The sequence below is a fragment of the Rhamphochromis sp. 'chilingali' genome (assembly GCF_963969265.1).
Source record: "Rhamphochromis sp. 'chilingali' genome assembly, chromosome: 16".
Taxonomy (NCBI): Eukaryota; Metazoa; Chordata; class Actinopteri; order Cichliformes; family Cichlidae; genus Rhamphochromis; species Rhamphochromis sp. 'chilingali'.
Window position 1 is genome coordinate 4822699 of NC_137943.1, and position 21480 is coordinate 4844178.

General features: G+C 40.4%; 1 protein-coding gene across 4 annotated transcripts in view; it reads left to right on the forward strand.

The window, feature by feature from the left end:
* Window positions 1–21480, forward strand: part of LOC308383782 (uncharacterized protein) — a 198105-nt gene that overhangs the window by 25085 nt on the left and 151540 nt on the right. For 2 of the 4 annotated variants that reach the window (XM_080861897.1, XM_080861898.1), the window contains exons 3-4: window positions 7726–7784; window positions 7933–8022. In XM_080861897.1, the coding sequence (XP_080718023.1) occupies window positions 7726–7784; window positions 7933–8022 (149 nt within the window). The remainder of the gene's footprint in view (window positions 1–7725; window positions 7785–7932; window positions 8023–21480) is intronic. The other 2 variants (XM_080861900.1, XM_080861899.1) reach the window with 1 other exon arrangement.

The window sequence follows — 21480 nt, forward strand, 5'->3', positions numbered from 1 at the left end:
CACAAGATAAGCTACCAGTTGTGCTTTTTCTAAAATAACCTCACAGCTCACTCTGGCCATCAACCATCTGTTTTGTGAAGCTGGAGTTTCAGTGTTCGGCTCTTACTGTGATGTTAGATTTCCAGTAAAAGATTTACTAAAATGTTTGCTGTGTTTGTGAGCCTTTTGGGTGCAAACTGCTTCTTATATTTGACAAAGGGTTTGTTTGTTTGTTTAGTAATTCCAACAGTCTATATTATTTATTAAGGTGTTTAAAGGTCCTTCATGGTTAATAGTTTTTTTTCTCCTTCCTGCTCCACTGCGTTTTGTATCCTTGTCTTCTCCTGTGGTCTGTCTTCCCCCTTCCTTTCTTTTACTATTTCTGTGCCACTGTGTCTCTGTCTGCTGTTCCCTGCTTTTTACCTGATGATGGTAGCCTGCACTACCATCATCACCTGCATATGCTGAACATTTCTGCATGCAGCACCGTGAACATGCATGGTGTGTGGCGACAGCAAGATATGCACCGCATTTACTGATAAGTTCAAGGACTAAATGGCAAACTAGTGCAAACATCTGGATGCATTTTATTGAGCTAAAGGGTTCATATAGGTCCTTAAAGTTTAAACACCACACTTTATCCATTATTTTTCAGATTTTTATTACAGGTCCTGACCAGTATAACAGTACATTTATTCACATTGCTATTGCACAGTGACTATTATTTTCTACTTGTACACCTCTGAATAAAAAAGATTTTCATGCGTGGTTAGCATATTAATAATATTGAAATCTCATTTGCATATCTTACTATAATAATAATAATATTAATGATAATAATTCATATGATTAATATTATTACAGTACATTTTAACACTGTACTACTCCTGTCACCGTTTTGTTCCACAGTTTACCCACTTTAAAAGTTATTGCTGTTACCTTGAACTAAAACCAGAATCTTGCTGTATTTGTTGAGTTTACAGTGTACCTGTGGTCACAGGGTGTCCTTTTCAAGCCAATATTAGACAAAACAGTCTTTACTTCAAGTAAAACGCAAAGCAGCACAAGTTTTCTCAGCTCTCTTTCCAAGTCTGTCTTGAGGCCTCACTCTGATGCTGAGAGCTGAAACCTCAGCTTCAAAGCTCTGTCTGTCAGCTGATTGGCTGACACAGCGAACAAACAAACTCCAAACTCACTGAAAGCCTATTGCTGGTGCTGACAGAACATTTTCATCCCATTTCTGTATCCCTCCACTGGCACACACAGATATGTTGCTGTGAAGTAAAACACCCTGCTGTGTGTGCGTATGTTGGACAGAATGTTGGATTCCTATCAAGCTATGTTGGAGGATCTAAAACAGGCACTTCTTATTATCACTCACACTTTATTTAATACATCTGCAAAGGCTCCAATGCAAAACGAAATGGTATATACATATATATATAAAAAAAAAAAAACACCCAGCACGCCCCTGCGGGCGGTTTATCCTTCAAGCTCGGGTCCTCTACCAGAGGCCTGGGAGCTTGAGGGTCCTGCGCAGTATCTTAGCTGTTCCCAGGACTGCGCTCTTCTGGACAGAGATCTCCGATGTTGTTCCCGGGATCTGCTGGAGCCACTCGCCTAGCTTGGGAGTCACCGCACCTAGTGCTCCGATTACCACGGGGACCACCGTTACCTTCACCCTCCACATCCTCTCGAGCTCTTCTCTGAGCCCCTGGTATTTCTCCAGCTTCTCGTGTTCCTTCTTCCTGATATTGCTGTCATTCGGAACCGCTACATCGATCACTACGGCCGTCTTCTTCTGTTTGTCTACCACCACTATGTCCGGTTGGTTAGCCACCACCATTTTGTCCGTCTGTATCTGGAAGTCCCACAGGATCTTAGCTCGGTCATTCTCCACCACCCTTGGGGGCATCTCCCATTTTGACCTTGGGACTTCCAGGTTATACTCGGCACAGATGTTCCTGTACACTATGCCGGCCACTTGGTTATGGCGTTCCATGTATGCCTTGCCTGCTAGCATCTTGCACCCTGCTGTTATGTGCTGGATTGTCTCTGGGGCATCTTTACACAGCCTGCACCTGGGGTCTTGCCTGGTGTGATAGACCCCAGCCTCTATGGATCTTGTACTCAGAGCTTGTTCTTGTGCTGCCATGATTAGTGCCTCTGTGCTGTCTTTCAGTCCAGCTTTGTCCAGCCACTGGTAGGATTTCTGGATATCAGCCACCTCCTCTATCTGCCGGTGGTACATACCGTGCAGGGGCCTGTCCTTCCATGATGGTTCCTCGTTTCCCTCCTCTTTCTTGGGTTTCTGCTGCCTGAGGTATTCACTGAGCACTCGGTCAGTTGGGGCCATCTTCCCAATGTATTCTTGGATGTTCGTTGTCTCATCCTGGACTGTGGTGCTGACACTCACCAGTCCCCGGCCCCCTTCCTTCCGCTTAGCGTACAGCCTCAGGGTGCTGGACTTGGGGTGAAACCCTCCATGCATGGCAAGGAGCTTTCTTGTCTTTATGTCAGTGGCTTCTATCTCCTCCTTTGGCCAGACTATTACCCCAGGAGGGTACCTGATCACGGGTAGGGCGTAGGTGTTTATGGTCCGGATCTTGTTCTTACCATTCAGCTGACTCCTCAGGACTTGCCTGACCCTCTGCAGGTACTTGGTGGTTGCAGCTTTTTTAGCGGCCTCTTCATGGTTCCCATTCGCCTGCTGGATCCCCAAGTACTTGTAACTGTCCTCTACGTCTGCAATGTTGCCTTCTGGTAGTTCATTCCCCTCAGTTCTGACTACCTTCCCTCTCTTTGTTACCATCCGACTACACTTCTCCAGTCCGAACGACATTCCAATGTCATTGCTGTATAGCCTGTTAGTGTGGATCAGTGAATCGATGTCTCGTTCACTCTTGGCATACAGCTTGATGTCATCCATGTACAGGAGGTGGCTGACAACTGCTCCGTTCCGTAGTCGGTATCCGTAGCCAGTATCCGTAGCCAGTCTTGTTAATGATCTCACTGAGGGGGTTCAGGCCTATGCAGAACAGCAGTGGGGACAGAGCATCTCCTTGGTAGATCCCGCACTTGATGGTGACTTGTGCTATGGGCTTGGAGTTGGCCTCTAGTGTTGTACGCCACATCCCCATTGAGTTTCTGATGTATATATATATATATATATATATATATATACACACACACACACACAGTATATACTGGGTGGGCCAGTATGGGCCATTTATATGGATACACCGTAATAAAATGGGAATGGTTGGTGATATTAAAGTCCTGTTTGTGGCACATTAGTATATGTGAGGGGACAAAATCCTCAAGATGGGTGGTGACCATGGTGGCCATTTAGAAGTCGGCCATCTTGGATACAACTTTTGTTTTTTCAATAGGAAGAGGGCCATGTGACACATCAAACTTATTGGTAATGTCACAAGAAAAACAATGGTGTGCCTGGTTTCAACGTAACTTTATTCTTTCATGAGTTATTTACAAGTTTCTGACCACTTATAAAATGTGTTCAATGTGCTGCCCATTGTGTTGGATTGTCAATGCAACCCTCTTCCCCCACTCTTCACACACTGATAGCAACACCGCAGGAGAAATGCCAGCACAGGCATCCAGTATCCGTAGTTTCAGGTGCTGCACATCTCGTATCTTCACACCATAGACAATTGCCTTCAGATGACCCCAAAGTTAAAATTCTTAGGGGTCAGATCGGGAGACCTTGGGGGCCATTCAACTGGCCCATGACGACAAATCCACTTTCCAGGAAACTGTTCATCTAGGAATGCTCGGACCTGGCACCCATAATGTGGTGGTGCACCATCTTGCTGGAAAAACTCAGGGAACGTGCCGGCTTCAGTGCATAAAGAGGGAAACACATCATCATGTAGCAATTTCAAATATCCAGTGGCCTTGAGGTTTCCATTGATGACGAATGGACCCACTATCGTTGTACCCCATATACCACACCAAACCATCACTTTTGTTGTTCCAACAGTCTTGGAGGGATCCATCCAATGTGGGTTAGTGTCAGACCAATAGCGGTGGTTTTGTTTGTTAACTTTACCATTCACATAAACGTTTGCCTCATCACTGAACAAAATCTTCTGCATGAACTGAGGGTCCTGTTCTAATTTTTATTTTGCCAATTCTGCAAATTCTGTGCGCCGATCTGGGTCATCCTCATTGAGATGCTGCAGTAGCTGGAGTTTGTAAGGATGCCATTTGTGAGTAGCTAATATCCACCGAAGGGATGTTCGACTAATGCCACTCTCCAGTGACATGCAGCGAGTGCTGCGCTGTGGGCTCTTGCTGAATGAAGCTAGGACAGCCACTGATGTTTCTTTATTAGTGACAGTTTTCTTGCGTCCACATTTTGGCAAATCCAACAGTGAACCAGTTTCACGAAACTTAGCAAGCAGTTTGCTAACTGTAGCATGGGAGATGGGTGGTCTCGTAGGGTGTCTTGCATTGAAATCTGCTGCAGTGACCCGGTTACTGCGTTCACCAGATATCAACACAATTTCAATCCACACCTCACGTGTTAACCTCTTCGACATGTCAATGGCTGTGAACAAAGAGAAACTTGTAAATAACTCATGAAAGAATAAAGTTACGTTGAAACAAAGCACACCATTGTTTTTCTTGTGACATTACCAATAAGTTTGTGTCACATGGCCCTCTTCCTATTGAAAAAACAAAAGTTGTATCCAAGATGGCCGACTTCTAAATGGTCACCATGGTCACCACCCATCTTGAGGAGTTTGCCCCCTCACATATAATAATGTGCCACAAACAGGACTTTAATATCACCAACCATTCCCATGTTATTACGGTGTATCCATATAAATGGCCCACCCTGTGGCGGAAAATTAACACTGCACATGACTCTGAACACACCATCCCCACTGTCAAATATGGTGGTGGCAGCATCATGCTCTGGGGGTGCTTCTCTTCAGCAGGGACAGGGAAGCTGGTCAGAGTTGATGGGAAGATGGATGGAGCCAAATACAGGGCAATCTTGGAAGAAAACCTCTTGGAGTCTGCAAAAGACTTGAGACTTGGGCGGAGGTTCACCTTCCAGCAGGACAACGACCCTAAACATAAAGCCAGGGCAACAATGGAACGGTTTAAAACAAAACATATCCATGTGTTAGAATGGCCCAGTCAAAGACAGATCTAAATCCAATCCAGAATCTGTGTCAAGATCTGAAAACTGCTGTTCACAAACGCTGTCCATCTAATCTGACTAAGCTGGAGCTGTTTAGCAAAGAAGAATGACCAAAGATTTCAGTCTCTAGCTGTGCAAAGCTGGTAGAGACAGACCCTAAAAGACTGGCAGCTGGAATTGCAGCAAAAGGTGGTTCTACAAAGTATTGACTCAGGGGGCTGAATAATTACGCACACCCCACTTTGTAGTTATTTATTTGTAAAAAAATGTTTGGAATCATGTATGATTTTCGTTCCACTTCTCACGTGTGCACCACTTTGTTTTGGTCCTTCATGTGGAATTCCAATAAAATTCCAACACTGTCCACACCTTCTGTTTGTGAGGGCCAGCCACGAGGAGAAAGTTTGTGAAATGAAATAATCATACAGGAATAGGAGCTAAAGAGAATGAACTGAACACCTGCACCAAAGCACAGTATAAGAAAAAAGATGGCATCACGCACAACTACTGTAGTAGAGTCCGAGAATAAAAAATATAGAGATGAAAATTGGTGTAATAAGTTCATTTTAAGTGTTTTATTTTTTTGATATTTGTGGCCACTCTGGGGGCCACTCCAGTGTTGCAGATCAGATGGTTCTGCAGTGTGACAGAATAAAGGAAAAGAACACTGTGCAGGGTGTTTTGCTGTCAGGTCTCAGTGACCTCTGTGATGAAGCATTCCTATCTTTATGGAACTGTTCTCTCCTGGGATGATAGTCGCCCCCATCGGTAGAGCACTCGGGCTCACCGAATGTCTGATTTTTGGAACATTGTCTTGGACAGTGATCTCCCATGTTTTCAAATTTATAGTGAGACCAGATCATGCAGAAATAATTGTTTATTTATCCTTACAACCCAATTGTACTTCAGTCGTAAAGATGATGAAAGAAACCCCCAAAATCAGTTACATCCATCACTATTATCAACAATGAGAAAAATCAGTAAGAATCAAAGAGAAAGAACACAGACGCACCTTACTAAGACACTAGCAGGGTATCAGTCACAAAAGATCATTGAGACAATGTTTTTCGTTTGTCTTTTGTTGGTTATATTTTAAATAAATTCTCTTTTCTTACAGTGAACCTGCTTGACTTTTATACTTACTATGAAACATACACCTACAAAATCCTAAAGTCAAAAGTCAAATCTTTAAATTATTATTTTCTTTTTAATTCTTCTAAAGAAATATTCAGATAATGACACATTTGTTTACTTCCAGCTGTTTTTTAAGGGTGTAATATTCTGACGTTTTTCATCAGACCTGGATGCTGATCAAAGCAGCGTCTGTCAGTCTGCTGACTAACGCTGCTAAAAACCATAACCTCTGAGTCACTTCTGTTTTAGAAAACTTTCATCGCTTTATCTGCCGGGGCACGCACCGCAAGCCACCGCTGTTTATCGAATCATATCATAATCACAACAAACTGCTTTGGAACTAAAAGTGGACTTCAAAGCTGTAGGAAAATATTTTTGGCTGCCTTTATCCTTTCTTTATTTCTTTCTTCATTAAACCATCTGGACCTTCTTCCTCTTTTTTCTTGATCTGTCCTTCCAGTTTCCTTCCTCCTCCTCTCTTATATTCTACCTCTGTCTCATACATTTCCCTCCTTAAGCCCACATTCACCATTTCTCCCTTATTTCCCTCTCAGCCATCCTCTTTCTATCTATCCTTCCATCTCTCCATCCTGCTCTCTCTGACATGTCTTTGTGTTTCCTGTCCTTTGTGAAACCCTCCTCTCTGTCACATCTTGTTTTCCTCGTTCTATCCTGTTTTAATCCAGTCCCCCCCCCCCCCCCCCCCCCCCTCTTAGGACAGAGTCACGCTATTGGAGGAAACGGGTGAATAGTAAGCGCTGAGTGACAGGTTATTCTGGTCCGACTGTGGAGGTAAACATCTCGAGGTAATGGAGGTAAACGTCCGGTCAGTTGGCTGGGTGGTATACAAACAATAGGCCAGTAGGTTCTGGTTGGGCAGTGACACAGTCCGGATTGTCTGGTGGGCCAGAAAACTCACACAAACTAAATGAATCTAGTCTACTCTTCCACAACTAACTGCAAAATTCTTATTTTCATATCATAGCAAAACACTTCAGTGAATCACATTGTCCAAACTGGCAATGTAATTTTTCATTTAATTTTTATTAATAGTTTCTCAATGTTCAAAAATGTGGAAAGGTCAGACTAAGGACCCGGTAATAAGGTTTACTTATAGACTTTGATATTCAGGTAGTCAGATAGTCAGGAAGGGCATCCATGTAAACCTGATTACCTATAACAAACTTAAACAAGACAACAAAAAACCCCAAAAAAACCAAAATCATTTCCTGTACAATTAATACTTCAGTGCTGTTTTGTGGTGGTCGTTTAATTTCACTAACTGTAACTTTTTGTAAAAAGGATTTTATCCAAGCCACCAAAGTGGTTAAAATAAAACTAGGTATTATAGATGAATGCTAATATAAGGGAGTTCATGTACAACAAGATAGTTTCTTACATGCACAACTAAATTATATATTTAAAAAAATCTTCAGGTTACGTATGTGGCAGTCTGCTGTTCTTTCACAGGATGCTGGATCAAAGAACATAGCAGGTAGGGGTTGCTGTTGTTTCTGTAGTTTGACCTCACAGTAGCAGCTGGGATCAGCCCCTAATCTATTTATTATTATTAGTATTATTAAATAAGAGACAGTTACCTGCTTACCTCATCTTTTTGGTTTTTGTTGTTATTTTTTCCCCAGATTTCTGTTGCATTTGTTGACCTGCCATCCTGTTCTGGTGATGATAAAGTCAATCTGCAGGCTCAGAAGTCAAACTGCTACATTTGAAAGGTAAATAGGGGTCACGTGTGTAATTTTATGTGTGTGTGTGGTACGGCTGTCTGTGCAATAAGCATTCTGTGTGTACACGCACACTCTAGCAACCACACAAAAACATACTTTTCATGTGGGACGTCTCCATGTTATGGCTGGGTGCTCTCAGAGATGGAGAGTTAGTGGAGATGCTGAAGATAAAGAGAAGCAGACAAAATGTACTAGCAGTGCTTACAGCAAAGCCACGGCAAGAGGTTTCATCTGTTCTTCTGGGCTAGATATTCTCAGTTCAGATAAATGGTAACATTTATTTAAACAGTCACACATTTTTGCTTTCTTGTCAAACTATCCATTGTTTTTCAACAAGGCCACGAGAGTGAAATGTAAAACTGTGACCTCAATCCCTCAGACCACCCTGATTAATGATGCTGTTGCTTCACGACAGCAGTAGCATCGCGATCAAGTCGTAGTGGATCAAGTCACAGTCATATGTTTCATATTGATACTGTTGTTCGGTTAGTTAGTTGTTCCGACAATTAAAAGCTACAAAGTAGCCTTTCATTTTGCCTGAATCCTTGAATCTCTTGAATTTTCTTACCACATGAATTTTATCTTCCCCTGTTTCTTCCTCACTGCTAGCTTGTGCTAGCAGCAACAGCCTCCTGTGACTGAGAGGCCTGGTTACTAGTTGTTACTAGTTGTTGCTGGTACTACTGCTCACAGTGCAGCAGTTAACATGTTGGTTAATTTGACACATTCTGCTGCATCTATTTTCAGATTTTCAGCTCCACCTTTTCACCACTTGATCTACACTAAATTTATTCTACAAGCTCCGTGAGCGCACAGTGAAGGTAGCGGAGGGGTTGGTCTGATTGGGCAATCCAGTGTCAGTAATGAAAATAAGTGAATGGGCTGCTGTCAGTGCTTGTACAGCCAGTGTGCAGCAGTCCTTGAGGCTGGCAGATGCTGTCAGAATGACGTTTGGGGTTTAAATTGTAAGAAGTAAAGTTGAAAATTACAGAAATCTATCATTTAATTACTTTGGTGTATTGTGAATGGCCATGGTGAGAAAATGTGTAAAATATGTGAAAATACAGTTCCCTTCACATTTACCAATGTCATGCAGTGGGCCAGATTGGAGTCTTTGCCAGGCCAAATCTGGCCTCCAGACCTTATGTTTGATACCCCTGTCCTAAACACACTTCATGTTATTTATATTATTAGTGGATGAACAATGCTTTGCTTGATGAATTCTGTTTCACAATGATAATAAGAGTCGACTTCAAGGGGTCAAAGAGCAATTATCCCTGTGGTGTCCCTTTATGTTGCACTCTTAAACACATATAACTCAGTCTTTCTTTAGACAACTGTCTCATCATATGACCAACTTCTGATCTAAAGAGCAGAGTGGGAGTCATGACAAAATGGCTGTGCATTAGTGCACATGCCACATGCTAAAAGAGATACAGCGGTTCTGGAGATACAGAGGTCCCTGCATTTGCCAATGCCAAGCCTCCTACTGTACATTTTACTGTTATATTCTTCTTTTTCTTCTTTCCTAGCGGTTCATGTCCTGCTGGATGCAGGGTCTGCTATTTTGCACACATTCCTCCACTTCTTCCTATCCAGAGCATCTTCCGGTATGACGTTCGCAGCCTTCATATCGTCTTTGATTTGGTCCATCCAGCGCTTTTTTGGTCTTCCTCGTGGCCTGTTGCTGCCTCCGGTCTAATCGTTGGCCTGTTTTTGCAACGGCGTTATCATCAGTGGCTCGCCCTTGATGGTGATAGTGCCGTCAGTCTGGGGGCCGCATTCGAGGTATTCAGTCTTCTTGATGTTCAGGTGCATGCCGTTTTCGGAGAGCCGATCTTTCCACACTTGTGTTCGAATTTGCAGGGCTGGGTGGTCTTCTGTTTCCGATAGGCTGACGTCATCTGCATACAGGAGGCTCCATGGGTGTGGTGATTGCAAGTCGGCCATCGCAGTGTCCATACAGAAGATGAGCAATAGGGGTGAGAGGGCCGAGGCCTGGTGGATGCTGACGGTGATCGGGAAGGCTGGCGATCATGGGACCACGCTTGTAACGTTGCAATAGAGCAGTTGAGTCCGTTTCACATAAGCTTGTGGGGCACCATGGGTTTGTAGCGATCGCCAAATCAGCTTGTGAGGGACCAGATCGAATGCCTTTTCCAGGTCCAGGAAGACCAGAACATTTTACTGTTACATTAAACACAGACCTTCCCCAGAGCCATTGCAGGGGGGGTGCGGTATGAAAAGGGGGGGAAAAAACCCAAAATGCTTAGACACTGCTAGCACGGGGCGCCCACACAAACGCAAAGCAGGAGATGAAGCATTGCTGAATATGTTTCCAAACCATCTTCATACTAAGCCAAAGACTAGAAAACATGGTGAAGCATATCTGCCCTTTGGTTTCACCTGCACAAGTGCCGAGGTAGGTCTCCCTGCAGGGTTGGTTTTCCCTTCGTCGGGAGCAGCGCTGGGCTCTTCAAATCACGGACAAACAGGATCCCACATTCTTGATTTTTAGTTCACAAACACTTGTTGTAATGACTAACTACTCCTGACATTTTGGAGATGTTTGCTCTTTATACAGTAAAGTCACCAGTGTGTGAATGTGTGTGTGAATGGGTGGATGACTGGATATGTAAAGCGCTATATAAATACAGGCCATTTACCATTTAAAGTTACAGTGGGATACAAATAACATCAGGCTGATCCTGCCACGATTTGTTCCCTCAGTTCAAATCACGGACAAACAGGATCCCACAGTTGTTTATGTTTTTAAACCCATTTTGCACAGAGAGGCATTTTTGGAAAAATGCATTGATAGCAATTTTGAATATTATTACACAGGAAAAAAACAACTACATGTAAAATAATTACACCGTGACGCCTCTGCCTTTCTAAATGGAGGGACAGTAACTGTGTGTGTTTATATGTAAGTGTGTAAAACCTGCAGACAGTCAGATTAACAGTATTTTGTCTCTATCTGCCATTCTGCTATTCATCTCATGTAAACAATAACGTGGCGCACAGCCTGACGTGAAAAAAGGCACATACCTTTGATGTTGCGTGACGAACTCTGTATTCCTCGTCCACACGTAAACGCAAAAAAGGAGTTTTAGAAAATCTCAGTTTTCTGTGATTCGAAACGCCGTTTACATGTGGACGAAACAGCTGCGTTTTCAAAACTACCCGTATAGGTGCGGACGTAGCATAAAAGAGTTAGTAGTTTATTTTCTTACTACCTGTAATTTATTGCAGATTTCTTGTATTTCGACCGTGGCTCAGGGGGTTGGTTCTGTAACCAGAAGGTTGCTGGTTCGATCCCCGGACTCTCTGTCCTGGTCGTTGTGTCCCTGGGCAAGACACTTTACCCTACCGCCTACTGGTGTTGGCCAGAGGGGCCGATGGCGCGATATGGCAGCCTCGCTTCTGTCAGTCTGCCCCAGGGCAGCTGTGGCTACAACCGTAGCTGCCTCCACCAGTGTGTGAATGCGAGAGTGAATGAATAGTGGCATTGTAAAGTGCTTTGGGTGCCTTGAAAAGCGCTATATCAATCCACTCCATTATTATAATTATTTCCTTAATTGTTTACTAAATGTTTGAGGTGTGAAATAAACCGCAATGGAGCAAAATAGGGGTGTGTGTGGTTGGAGGATGTGTTTGTGCGCATGCGTGCGTGCACGGGGGACGGGGGGGAACATTTTTCTTGTAAAACAAAGGGGGCCTAGCAAAAAAAGTTTGGGAACCACTGCATTAAACATATTATTTGCACTTGTATTTACAGTTTTTCCACTCTTTAAGACAGAATGTTAGCGCTGTTATTTCCAAAATCAAATGCTAAAAATCACACCAGCTGTCACAAACACATAAGAAAGAGAAAAGAAACAGACTGTCAATCTTTAAAAAATGAAACTGACATCAATATCCTGTCTCTGCCTCTAGGTGTTAAGCCAAGAGGGACACACACTCACACAAAGGAAGTGTGTGAGGCCCTCTCTGTCTGGCAGAGTGGAAGATGATTCTCTTCAAGGAATGGGACCACTTAGTAATTTATTCACACTGGTGGCCAATACAAACCATCTCCTAACATTACACTGTTAGATCTAAGCATGCAACAAGTCTGTGATCCTACACACCAAGAACTACACTAAGACCTGAAATTTGAAAGAACCATTCACTGCCCACAAATGTGTGGAATTTACATCTCAGCCCTTTGCCGAAGAATATGCAAACTGTGCCTTAAAGTAATTTAAATCTAGACTGGTTTTAATGTTTTTATCTTCTGTGAAAAGCACATTGAGTTTGCATGTAAGCAAATGTGCTAATAAATAAAACTGCCATTGCCATTCTGTTTAGGTGAGAAAATAATGATTTGATGGCTTGGCACATATATTGTTGCAGGCAGAATTCCTTTCACTTTAATGTACATTTAAGTTTCGTTAGTTACACAGCTATTACAGCAACCAATGAGATGCTCTAACCAAAAAGCATTAAAAATAGTCCTCATAAATACAATTACAGTAGCTTTGAGACCAACATCGCTATTAATGTGAACCAATTTTGTTTCATTTTCACCTTTTAGTTCGTGCAAGCATATGCCTATAAAAATAACTGCAAGCTTGCTAACGCTAGCTTTACTTTATCTGCAACTTAGATTCATCCGGCACGGTTTATAAATCACAGTTCATGTCAACATCCAACTCAAATCGAGAATCAGTGGCTCCTACGCAAGCTAGGCTTCCTAAATCACATTTCATCTTATTATATAAAACACTGCACCTCCAATCTCGTAACTGTTTTTAACTAACATCTGTTTAACCTCCTGGGACCTGGCATCCACATATGTGGACATCACATTTTGGGTTAAATTTTGCTCTACAAGGGCCTGATATCCACTTACAAGGACATTATACTGCTACTGTTCTATGAACAATTTTAAACAAATATCCTCATATGTGGCTCTTATTTTTCTTAAAAACAAAAATAAGGTAAAAAAAATAATAAAAAAATCTGGTAATTCTTTGTTTTTACATTCATCGGGTCCCAATATGCCCGAATATCAAAGAGAAATTAAAAATGCATGCAGTGGAAGAGTTCAGGTCTTAGGAGGTTAATGCCTGTTTTATTCTGATTGTGAACTGATTTCTTAATTATTAATTACTGAATGAACATCAAGTTTTATAAAAAAACAAAAAACAAAAAGACTCTAGTGACCAAGAACATAACCTCGTTAGAGATCCCATCATATAAGCTGAGATCTTACTGTTTTTGTGACCACCAGTCACTACTTGGTGACCGGGAGAAAACTCCCAAACCCTGAAAAACCTGAACCATAAAATAATTTCCAGAAAATTTTAATTGTTTTAACTGAGCTGTTGATGAACCTTTTGACAATTCGTTGAAAGAAATTAAATCTTAATTTGTACATGTGACTTTTAATTTGTATCTTTTTTCTGTAATTTATTGCTTGAAAATGTATCATGCAATTTATTCAGGTTGTTCAGGAAAAAAAACACACTGATGGTGTAGAGGTCTTATTACATTACGTTACAGGGTTTAAGTTTTATAAAAACTATTTACTGCATGACAATCGAAGCTGTAAAGGAAACAGTAAAGTGGTGTCAAGAGATGTTGGAATTTCCTCACCCATTTGGACTAAAGTAAAACATCACCTTGTGTAACCAAAATGAAGAAACAAAGGTACCAGACAGCTACTGCTGCCGTGCTGCCACCTCCCCCAAAAGGTCTGGGTTCAGGAGGTAAGGGATATGTGGAGAGAGTGAATGAGGAGAGTGGGATACAGAGGGGTGAGGAAGGGTAGGGAAGTAAGAGGAGACCTCTGCACCTTCTTGGAGTGTTTATATAATGGTGGTAGGATATCCTGCTACATGGTGAAATCATTACAGACTTGTGTAGTCTTGGTTTGTGTGTGTGTGTGTGTGTGTGTGTGTGTGTGTGTGTGTGTGTGTGTGTGTGTGTGTGTGTGTGTGTGTGTGTGTGTGTGTGTGTGTGCGCCAAAGGTCAAAACTCTTTGTTGAATTTGTTGAATCAAACCGAGTGAGTGAGATGAGTTAGTCGTTGCATGTGCTGCACAGATCTTTATGAAGAGGAAACGTAACAGTTAAGACTGCACTGTAAAAAGTGAAGCTCAGGAATTCTAACAAAACAAACTAATGTTTTTAGTTTATGGCCATTTAAATCAAATGGGCATATTATGTGTTTAATATTAAACATGACCAACGTTTGTAGAGGTAATCCCAATAAGACCTCAGCCCGCCCTGCATTCTCCGATGTCCTCAGAGCAGATATGTCTGATCTTGCTACTAACTTACATACTTGAATTCAGCCTGTTTTAACTTTAAGATCCTTGCAGTAAAAGATGCATTATAGTGACCAGCTAAGCACTCACAAAAAGCGTCACAAAAAGAAAAACAGGTTTCAAATTAAATATATGCTGATATTTATGAAGTAATTACATGTCTCTGATTTTTTATTTTCTGTATTTGTTGTTGAGCATTCAGTAGGACGACTTCAGTTTGTTCAGAATGCAACAGTCAGAGTTCTGACATTTACTACATTTACTGAACATATTACCCCAACATTCAAGTCTTGTCACCAGCTCCCAGTTTGATACAGAATTCCCTTTAAAATTCTTCTGTTAGTTTATAAAGCTCTCTGCGGTTTGCCCCAAAGGAATATCTGTGTGCGTGCGTGTGTGTGTGTGTGTGTGTTTGTGACTCATAGTCGCTTACTTTGACCTTTCAAAATAAACCTGCAGAGCTTGTTGTCAGCATGTTGTCAGTGACACAAACGCTGACATAAAAATAAAATCTGATCATTAGCATTGAATCCATTATATTGTGTTACTAACTCGCTTATCTGCTGCTCATACATGAAGGATGTCGGTGTGTCTGAGCACTTTGAAGGGGATAGAAAGGTCACAGGAAAGTCTCTAAATCCTTTAATCTTCACTGTTAAACCATTTCCATTGTAATAAATAAATGTGCAAACAGTCAGACATAAAAGACAGGAAATAGCATTCGTTTCTGTGGCTGTGCTACACTAATTAGATCTTACACACACTCACTGTGGTTCATAGTTCTTTTTCAGAAGAGATTGTTATTGTTTTTATTGTTAACTCGGTTTTCCTGGGTCTTTTCATGTGTGTTATGAATAAATCTTCTTTTTTCGGTACCGGTACTAGTTTTATTTTGTTGTATTTATTCGCGACACCTTAAAGGCCGGTCTGTGAAAATATTGTTGGGCATAAACCGGTCCGTGGCGCAAAAAAGGTTGGGGATCGCTGCCCTAGGTCAGCTCAGATCCCAGTCATATAAATTTTGTCATCAGACTGTTAGCATGATAAACCGATGTTAGCAAACAAACCCAGAGACCATTTGGTGTACATCAAGTGTAGCCACAGAATTTAAATTACAATATACCAACTACACGGATGACGGATATCAAGTTGATGTCAAGGAAGCAGAACAGGAATGAGTATTCGGCCGTTGGGTCTTCAGCAATCAGTGTCTCTAATAGAGTTTAATGTACGCTAAAGCAGACCTTCAGCCGCACAACATCATCCTCTGCTGCTCAGAGTTCTGGAAAACCAGAGTCGCTCTGCTCCACACTGCCAACAGTAATAAAACATTTTCCAACCACCACTGAACAATGGACAAGAAGTAGTTATCAAGTCAAAAAAAACAACCCTACATTTAAAACTAATTCCAAAAAAGGTTCTCCCTGTATATTAGGCCTTTTGAAATCAAGAAGACATGAGTTTCTGCGACCTCTATCTCATCAATATGATCAATACTTGCCATGTTATGGACAAAACTCTTTTTTGTTTAAAATTAACATTGTTGTTAACAAAAACTTGCCAAAAACGCCCAATGTATCAAATGTGATACAAAAAATATATAATAAATATACAATAAAACTATATCGTACACAAAATGATATACCAAAAAAATGTGGATTTTGTTATAAGGGTTAATAAACATCTCAGTTCCAAAAAAAAAAGAATTTGCTGGCTATTTTTTGATGGGTTGGGTCTTACAGGGTTAATTTAGTAAAACTCACATTATCAGTAAGAACTTGCATTGATAAGACATGTACCTACATTTTCTTTCATTAAATCGGACATTTATTCGCGTGTAACATTCTTTGTTACACGCTGAACTATGTTTACTTTTTTAAGTTAAAAAACGGACCTCACAGCCCGTTGTTGGCTAGTGGTGCTGGTTTCAGTATATGCAGTATATGCAAATATACTGTTTATAAGGTTAGGGAAACCTGTAGTGAGGTGAGTCTGGAGAATTCACTGGGATGATGACAAAACGCTTCTCCCACTGAAAACGCTACGTCCAGATGAGGGTTTTTTTTTAGTGGCATGGTACTCACAGGATTTTGACTAATATCAAATAGTATGCACAGTATTGTCTTAAGTTACTTTCATTTTCATGTTTGGTTTAATCACCAAAATGTTTTCCTTCTTTTACACAGAAGCACACTGCATAACAGGTTGGATATGGTCTTTATCACCACTCCCCATACTAAAAACACAGAGACACACTTCCTGTGCTTGTGTCTCACAAAGTTGGTAGATTCTTTGAGGCTGTTAATGTTCTCTTTTTGTCTCTCATGATGTGAATGTGAGTGTACAGTTGTAATGGCAGACACACTCGTGCACATTTCCTCGCCCTATCTAGGAGGAAGTTTTACATTTGTCACTCTCATGTCTGTCTTCCTACCTTGGACGTGTTGTGTGGGGTGGAGGGTTTGTTCTTTTGGGGGGCTGTTTGTATTCTGACTTGCACAAAGTAATGCAAAGAGTGGAAAGGTGCTGAAAAGCAGAGAGCTGTAACGTATTCAACAACGAAGCATGGATCCCCCGGAGGCTTATTCATACAAACACGGAGCAGGAGAGGAAACAAGAATGAATGGATTGATGAAAGAATGAGAGAGAATGTAAGAGTCTGTGCGGGAAAGAATGTTAGTCCTGCGTGCCTGCAAGAAGCCCGACCGACACATCAAGGCGTATTCGGTTACCTTTACTTTCTACATTTCAAAATATATATACCGAGTGCTTTGAGAAGCAATTTAGACGAGAAATTATCTAAATCCAAATGGCGTAGATGCATTTTAATGTTTAAAGTTGAACTAACAATAATACAGTTTTGAACTTAGCAGATGGAAGCTGATGCTGACTCGATTTCAATATAAGTACGGTATTTCCAGGGTTCACAGTCACTGAAGCCTTTAAAGTATTCAGTTTAAGGCATCTAGCATGTTCATGTAGTTCAAGGTTAGAGTTCAGAAAATGAAAATGCTGCCCTACAAAGGCAGAAAGCAGTAATTACACAAACAGTAAAGTGAAGAAAAGGCCATGTAAATAGGTTTATCCCAAATGTAAACCATAATATAACTGGAGAATGCATTTCCTGATGAAAATGCAGTGCAAATGCTGATTTTTAGCTGAAATCCTGTAATTGCTGAAATATTTGGGAAGCTTGTTAAATTTAACAGAAATACACTGTATTTCCAAAATCTCCTATTCTTTAAATCACGTTAAGAGTGGAATGATGTATTTTAAATGAATATTTGAAAAAAAAGAATATTTGCAAAACATCTGCTGTGTGTGTGTGTGTGTGTGTGCGTGTGTGTGTGTGTGTGTGTGTGTGTGTGTGTGCGTGTGTGTGTGTGTGTGTGTGTGTGTGTGTGTGTGTGTGTGTGTGTGTGTGTGTGTGTGTGTGTCAGTGAGTGAGTGAATTACAGAGTAAGAGTCACAGACACTGACTAAATCTAATGTACTCCTGACTCCATGGGCTCTGATGGGGACGTGATGTCAACATTGTCCAAATAGACTTTGAAGCATTAGGAGAAGCCCTAGAGTAATTTCTCAGAAATTAGTAAGATATTAAAAAAACACAAACAAAACGAGCCCCTGGCTCCATTTTACTGAAGGTCAAAATGTCTACTGGGAACTTTAGATAGCAAAAGGGAGCAAAGAACCACATATCCAAGATCTTCAAGCCTCCTTTTGAAACTCCACCAATGTCCAATGTACTTCCCAGTGAAGAACCTCCTTCTGAAAGTCCACCAATGTCTGATGTTCCTCCAGTTGAAGTTGAACGGTTTAATCCCCCAAAAATGTACAGAATAAAAAGCCCCTTTTCCATTAGTACCTAATCAGTACCTACAAGCATGCAAACAAGGTACTACTGGGTTGTAATGGAAAACTAGTTGATCCGAGTCGAGTTGTGACGATTCGTGGCGAGTCGACCCCAGTAGGTACTAATTGAAAAGGGTCTAAAATAACATCTCAATACTGTGAAAGCTTAATCAGCATTCACACTAATAATATAAAAAAAATCAGAATAATCAGTTATTTTCCAACAAATAAATATAATAAAACAAATAGATATAACATATGACATGCAATAGTGACATACAAACACACAAGAAATAAAAGCAGAGGAGTGGCGTGCTCCTCTTCTTCCAGCGCATCACAGGAAGAAGAGGAGCACGTAGCAGCAAATAAGACCAGAGCCCCAAGTGACATCAAGAGTAGGGCCACGTGTTCTGACCAATAGTTAAAAACATCACCATGTAAAAATGTTGTAAATACTTCACTCACCAAGTAGAAGTTATGGCTTGAGCTATTTTTCCCAACTTGTTAATAACATTACTGTAAGGTCACTACAATTAATGTAGTTTGTTGGAAGTGAGTTATAGTATATTAAAATAAAAAAAATAAAAAACAACAACAGTTCTTTAACAAAATATTTTTGTCCTATGACGCCTTTCAGCAGCTCGGTAGCGCGGTGGTAAGTATTGTTTACTCCACCAGCTGGGTGGGGCCTCTCTGTGTGGAGTTTGCATGTTCTGTCTGTGTTTGTGTGGGTTCTTCTCTCCACGCACTCCAGCTTCCTCCCACAGTCCAAAGACATGTAGTTAATGAGGTTAGGTTAACTGGTGATTCTAAATTGTCCTCGGAATCAGAATACTTTCATAATCCCTACGAAAACTATGGGGTTACATAGGTGTGAATGTGGTTGTCTGTTTCTTAAGTGTTGTTGATGTTTTGGGATTTTTTTATTTTAAATTTCTTATGTTTTCTGAGTTTACAAACCCCCATAATTGTTTAAGAATTACAGATGAAAGCTGCTCAGTCTGATGACCTGCGTGAACAAATCACTTTTCATCACTAATAAGATGACCAACTTTCACTGACACGAGATGGAATAAAGGATCATTTCACTTTGCCTTAAAATATTAGAAATTAACACTGATTTTCCTGCAGACAGTCAGACTGTATACCACATCATAATTATCAACCTGTCTTTGATTGAGCAAGTGTCAAAGATAAATATCATGTAGCAGGCAAAAAATATTTTAATCCATCCATTATTGTACTCACTTCATGATATGCTCTTTCGGCCCCTTAAAAAAGGTAAAATATGAAAGTATTATTTTAAAAAGCCGTAATCCCCCTATTATCCGCTAGGTGGTGCTGTATGTACCTCTCATATTAGCTCTGGTTTCGTGGCTTTTGAATTGCTGTCTCACAGATTGTGCTCTTCGTGTTTTTTCAGTTGAAACAGGAACTGGAGTTAACTGTTTCACTGGACTATATGAGGCAGATAAAATCATTCAAAGAAAGTAAAAGCAAAATAAAAACAAATTTAACAATTATCTAATATCAGTCAATGTATTTATAAGCACATTTAAAAACAACACAGGTTGTGTACAGGTTTTTTACTGTGTACAACAGTACACAGTAAAAAAGTAAAAAGTAGAACAAACACACACAGAGAATAAAACATTATACTCAGTCACTATTAAAAGCTAAAGAGTAAAAATGCATTTTCAGATGGGTTTTTAAAAGCCCGACACTAACCCTAATATGGTAAAGCTCTAAAGCCTACTGATTTGGGGCTATTGGTTGTAATCTATGGTAACCAAGAAAAAATGACATAATTTATATTAAACTATAACTTCTGAATTTCCTCAAGAACAGTTTTACTGTGAGCTGAATGAGAAAAGCTCAAAACATGTTTCCACTAAAATCCCTGCTGTTTGTAAAAAACAACAACAACAAACATATTCCACCATTTCCTTTTATTGCTTCTATTTTCACTCGTGCTTTTAATCTTCTCGGCTGCCTCCCTTTTCCCTCTTTATATTCCTCCTCCTTACCCATGCTCTGTAAAACTAAACTGCTGCATATCTGCTGCCAAATGCCAGCACTGTGAGTCCCTTTTTTTTATTCATATATTCAGATAATCTTATTTAGATTTTAATTTTAAAGAACAAGCAAAAAAATATTGGGTTTCAAATCCTCTCCATTATATTGTTATTGTCAAACATTCATACAAAGTCATATAAAAGTAACGCCATGTAACAGACATGGAAGGAATGAGCAACAGACAAAAAACATCATAATAAGTATCATTACACAAAAAACCATAGATATGCAATCTAAATAGCAATAAATGTTTGGCCTAAATCTGGTCCATCTGCAGTTTTCTATCACTATATTGAGTTCAATTCAATTTTATTTATATTATTATAGTATTTTTATTCTTATTCTTATTGTTAAGTTAAAGATTCTGCGACAATAGAAGGAAAATCTCAGTGACCTGATGACCTGAGCAATAAGCAACAGTGAGGAGAAAGAAGTGCCTGCTAACAGGAAGAGACCTGAAGCAATAATAGCTGAAGGCTCTGCCTCCCATTCTACTTTTGGAAACTCTATGAACCATAAGAACTCTTAACTCTGAGAATGTATGAGCATTTGTATAAAATATTACAATGAGATCTTTAAGGTATGATGAGGCCTAATTGATTTAGGACTTTGCATGTGAGGATGATTCCATATTCAGTTATAAGATTAAGAGGAAGACAATAAAGAGTATCTATACGGTAAATTCCAATAGCTTTTCTGGTTTCACTTTACTTGAGCATGAAGAACGTTTGCTTTTTACTATCTGTGATAAGTTATTGTTAACTGCATGGTGAAAATAATGGTTTACTTATTATTTCTGAGTGATATGAACTTAAAGCAAATGAATAAGAATAAAGGAATCAATGGCATGATCTCACCAGTGGAGAAAGTAATGCCACTGAATGGTACCCTGTTTAGGGGTGTCACACAAACTCTTTTAATGTCCTCCTTAAGTATATCCATGAATTTTCACTATGGTTTTCTTCTACTTCGCCTGCTTTGAAGCTCCATTTTCAACATTTTTTGTTCAGTACAGTGCTCCCTCGTTTATAGCGGGAGTTCTAAAAATAACCCACAATAGGTGAAATCCGTGAAGTAGCCAACGTTATTTTTTACAATTAGTATAGATGTTTTAAGGCCGTAAAACCCCTCACAACACATTTTATACACTTTTCTCAGACAGGCCTTGACATTTCCACACTTTTCTCTCGTTTAAACAC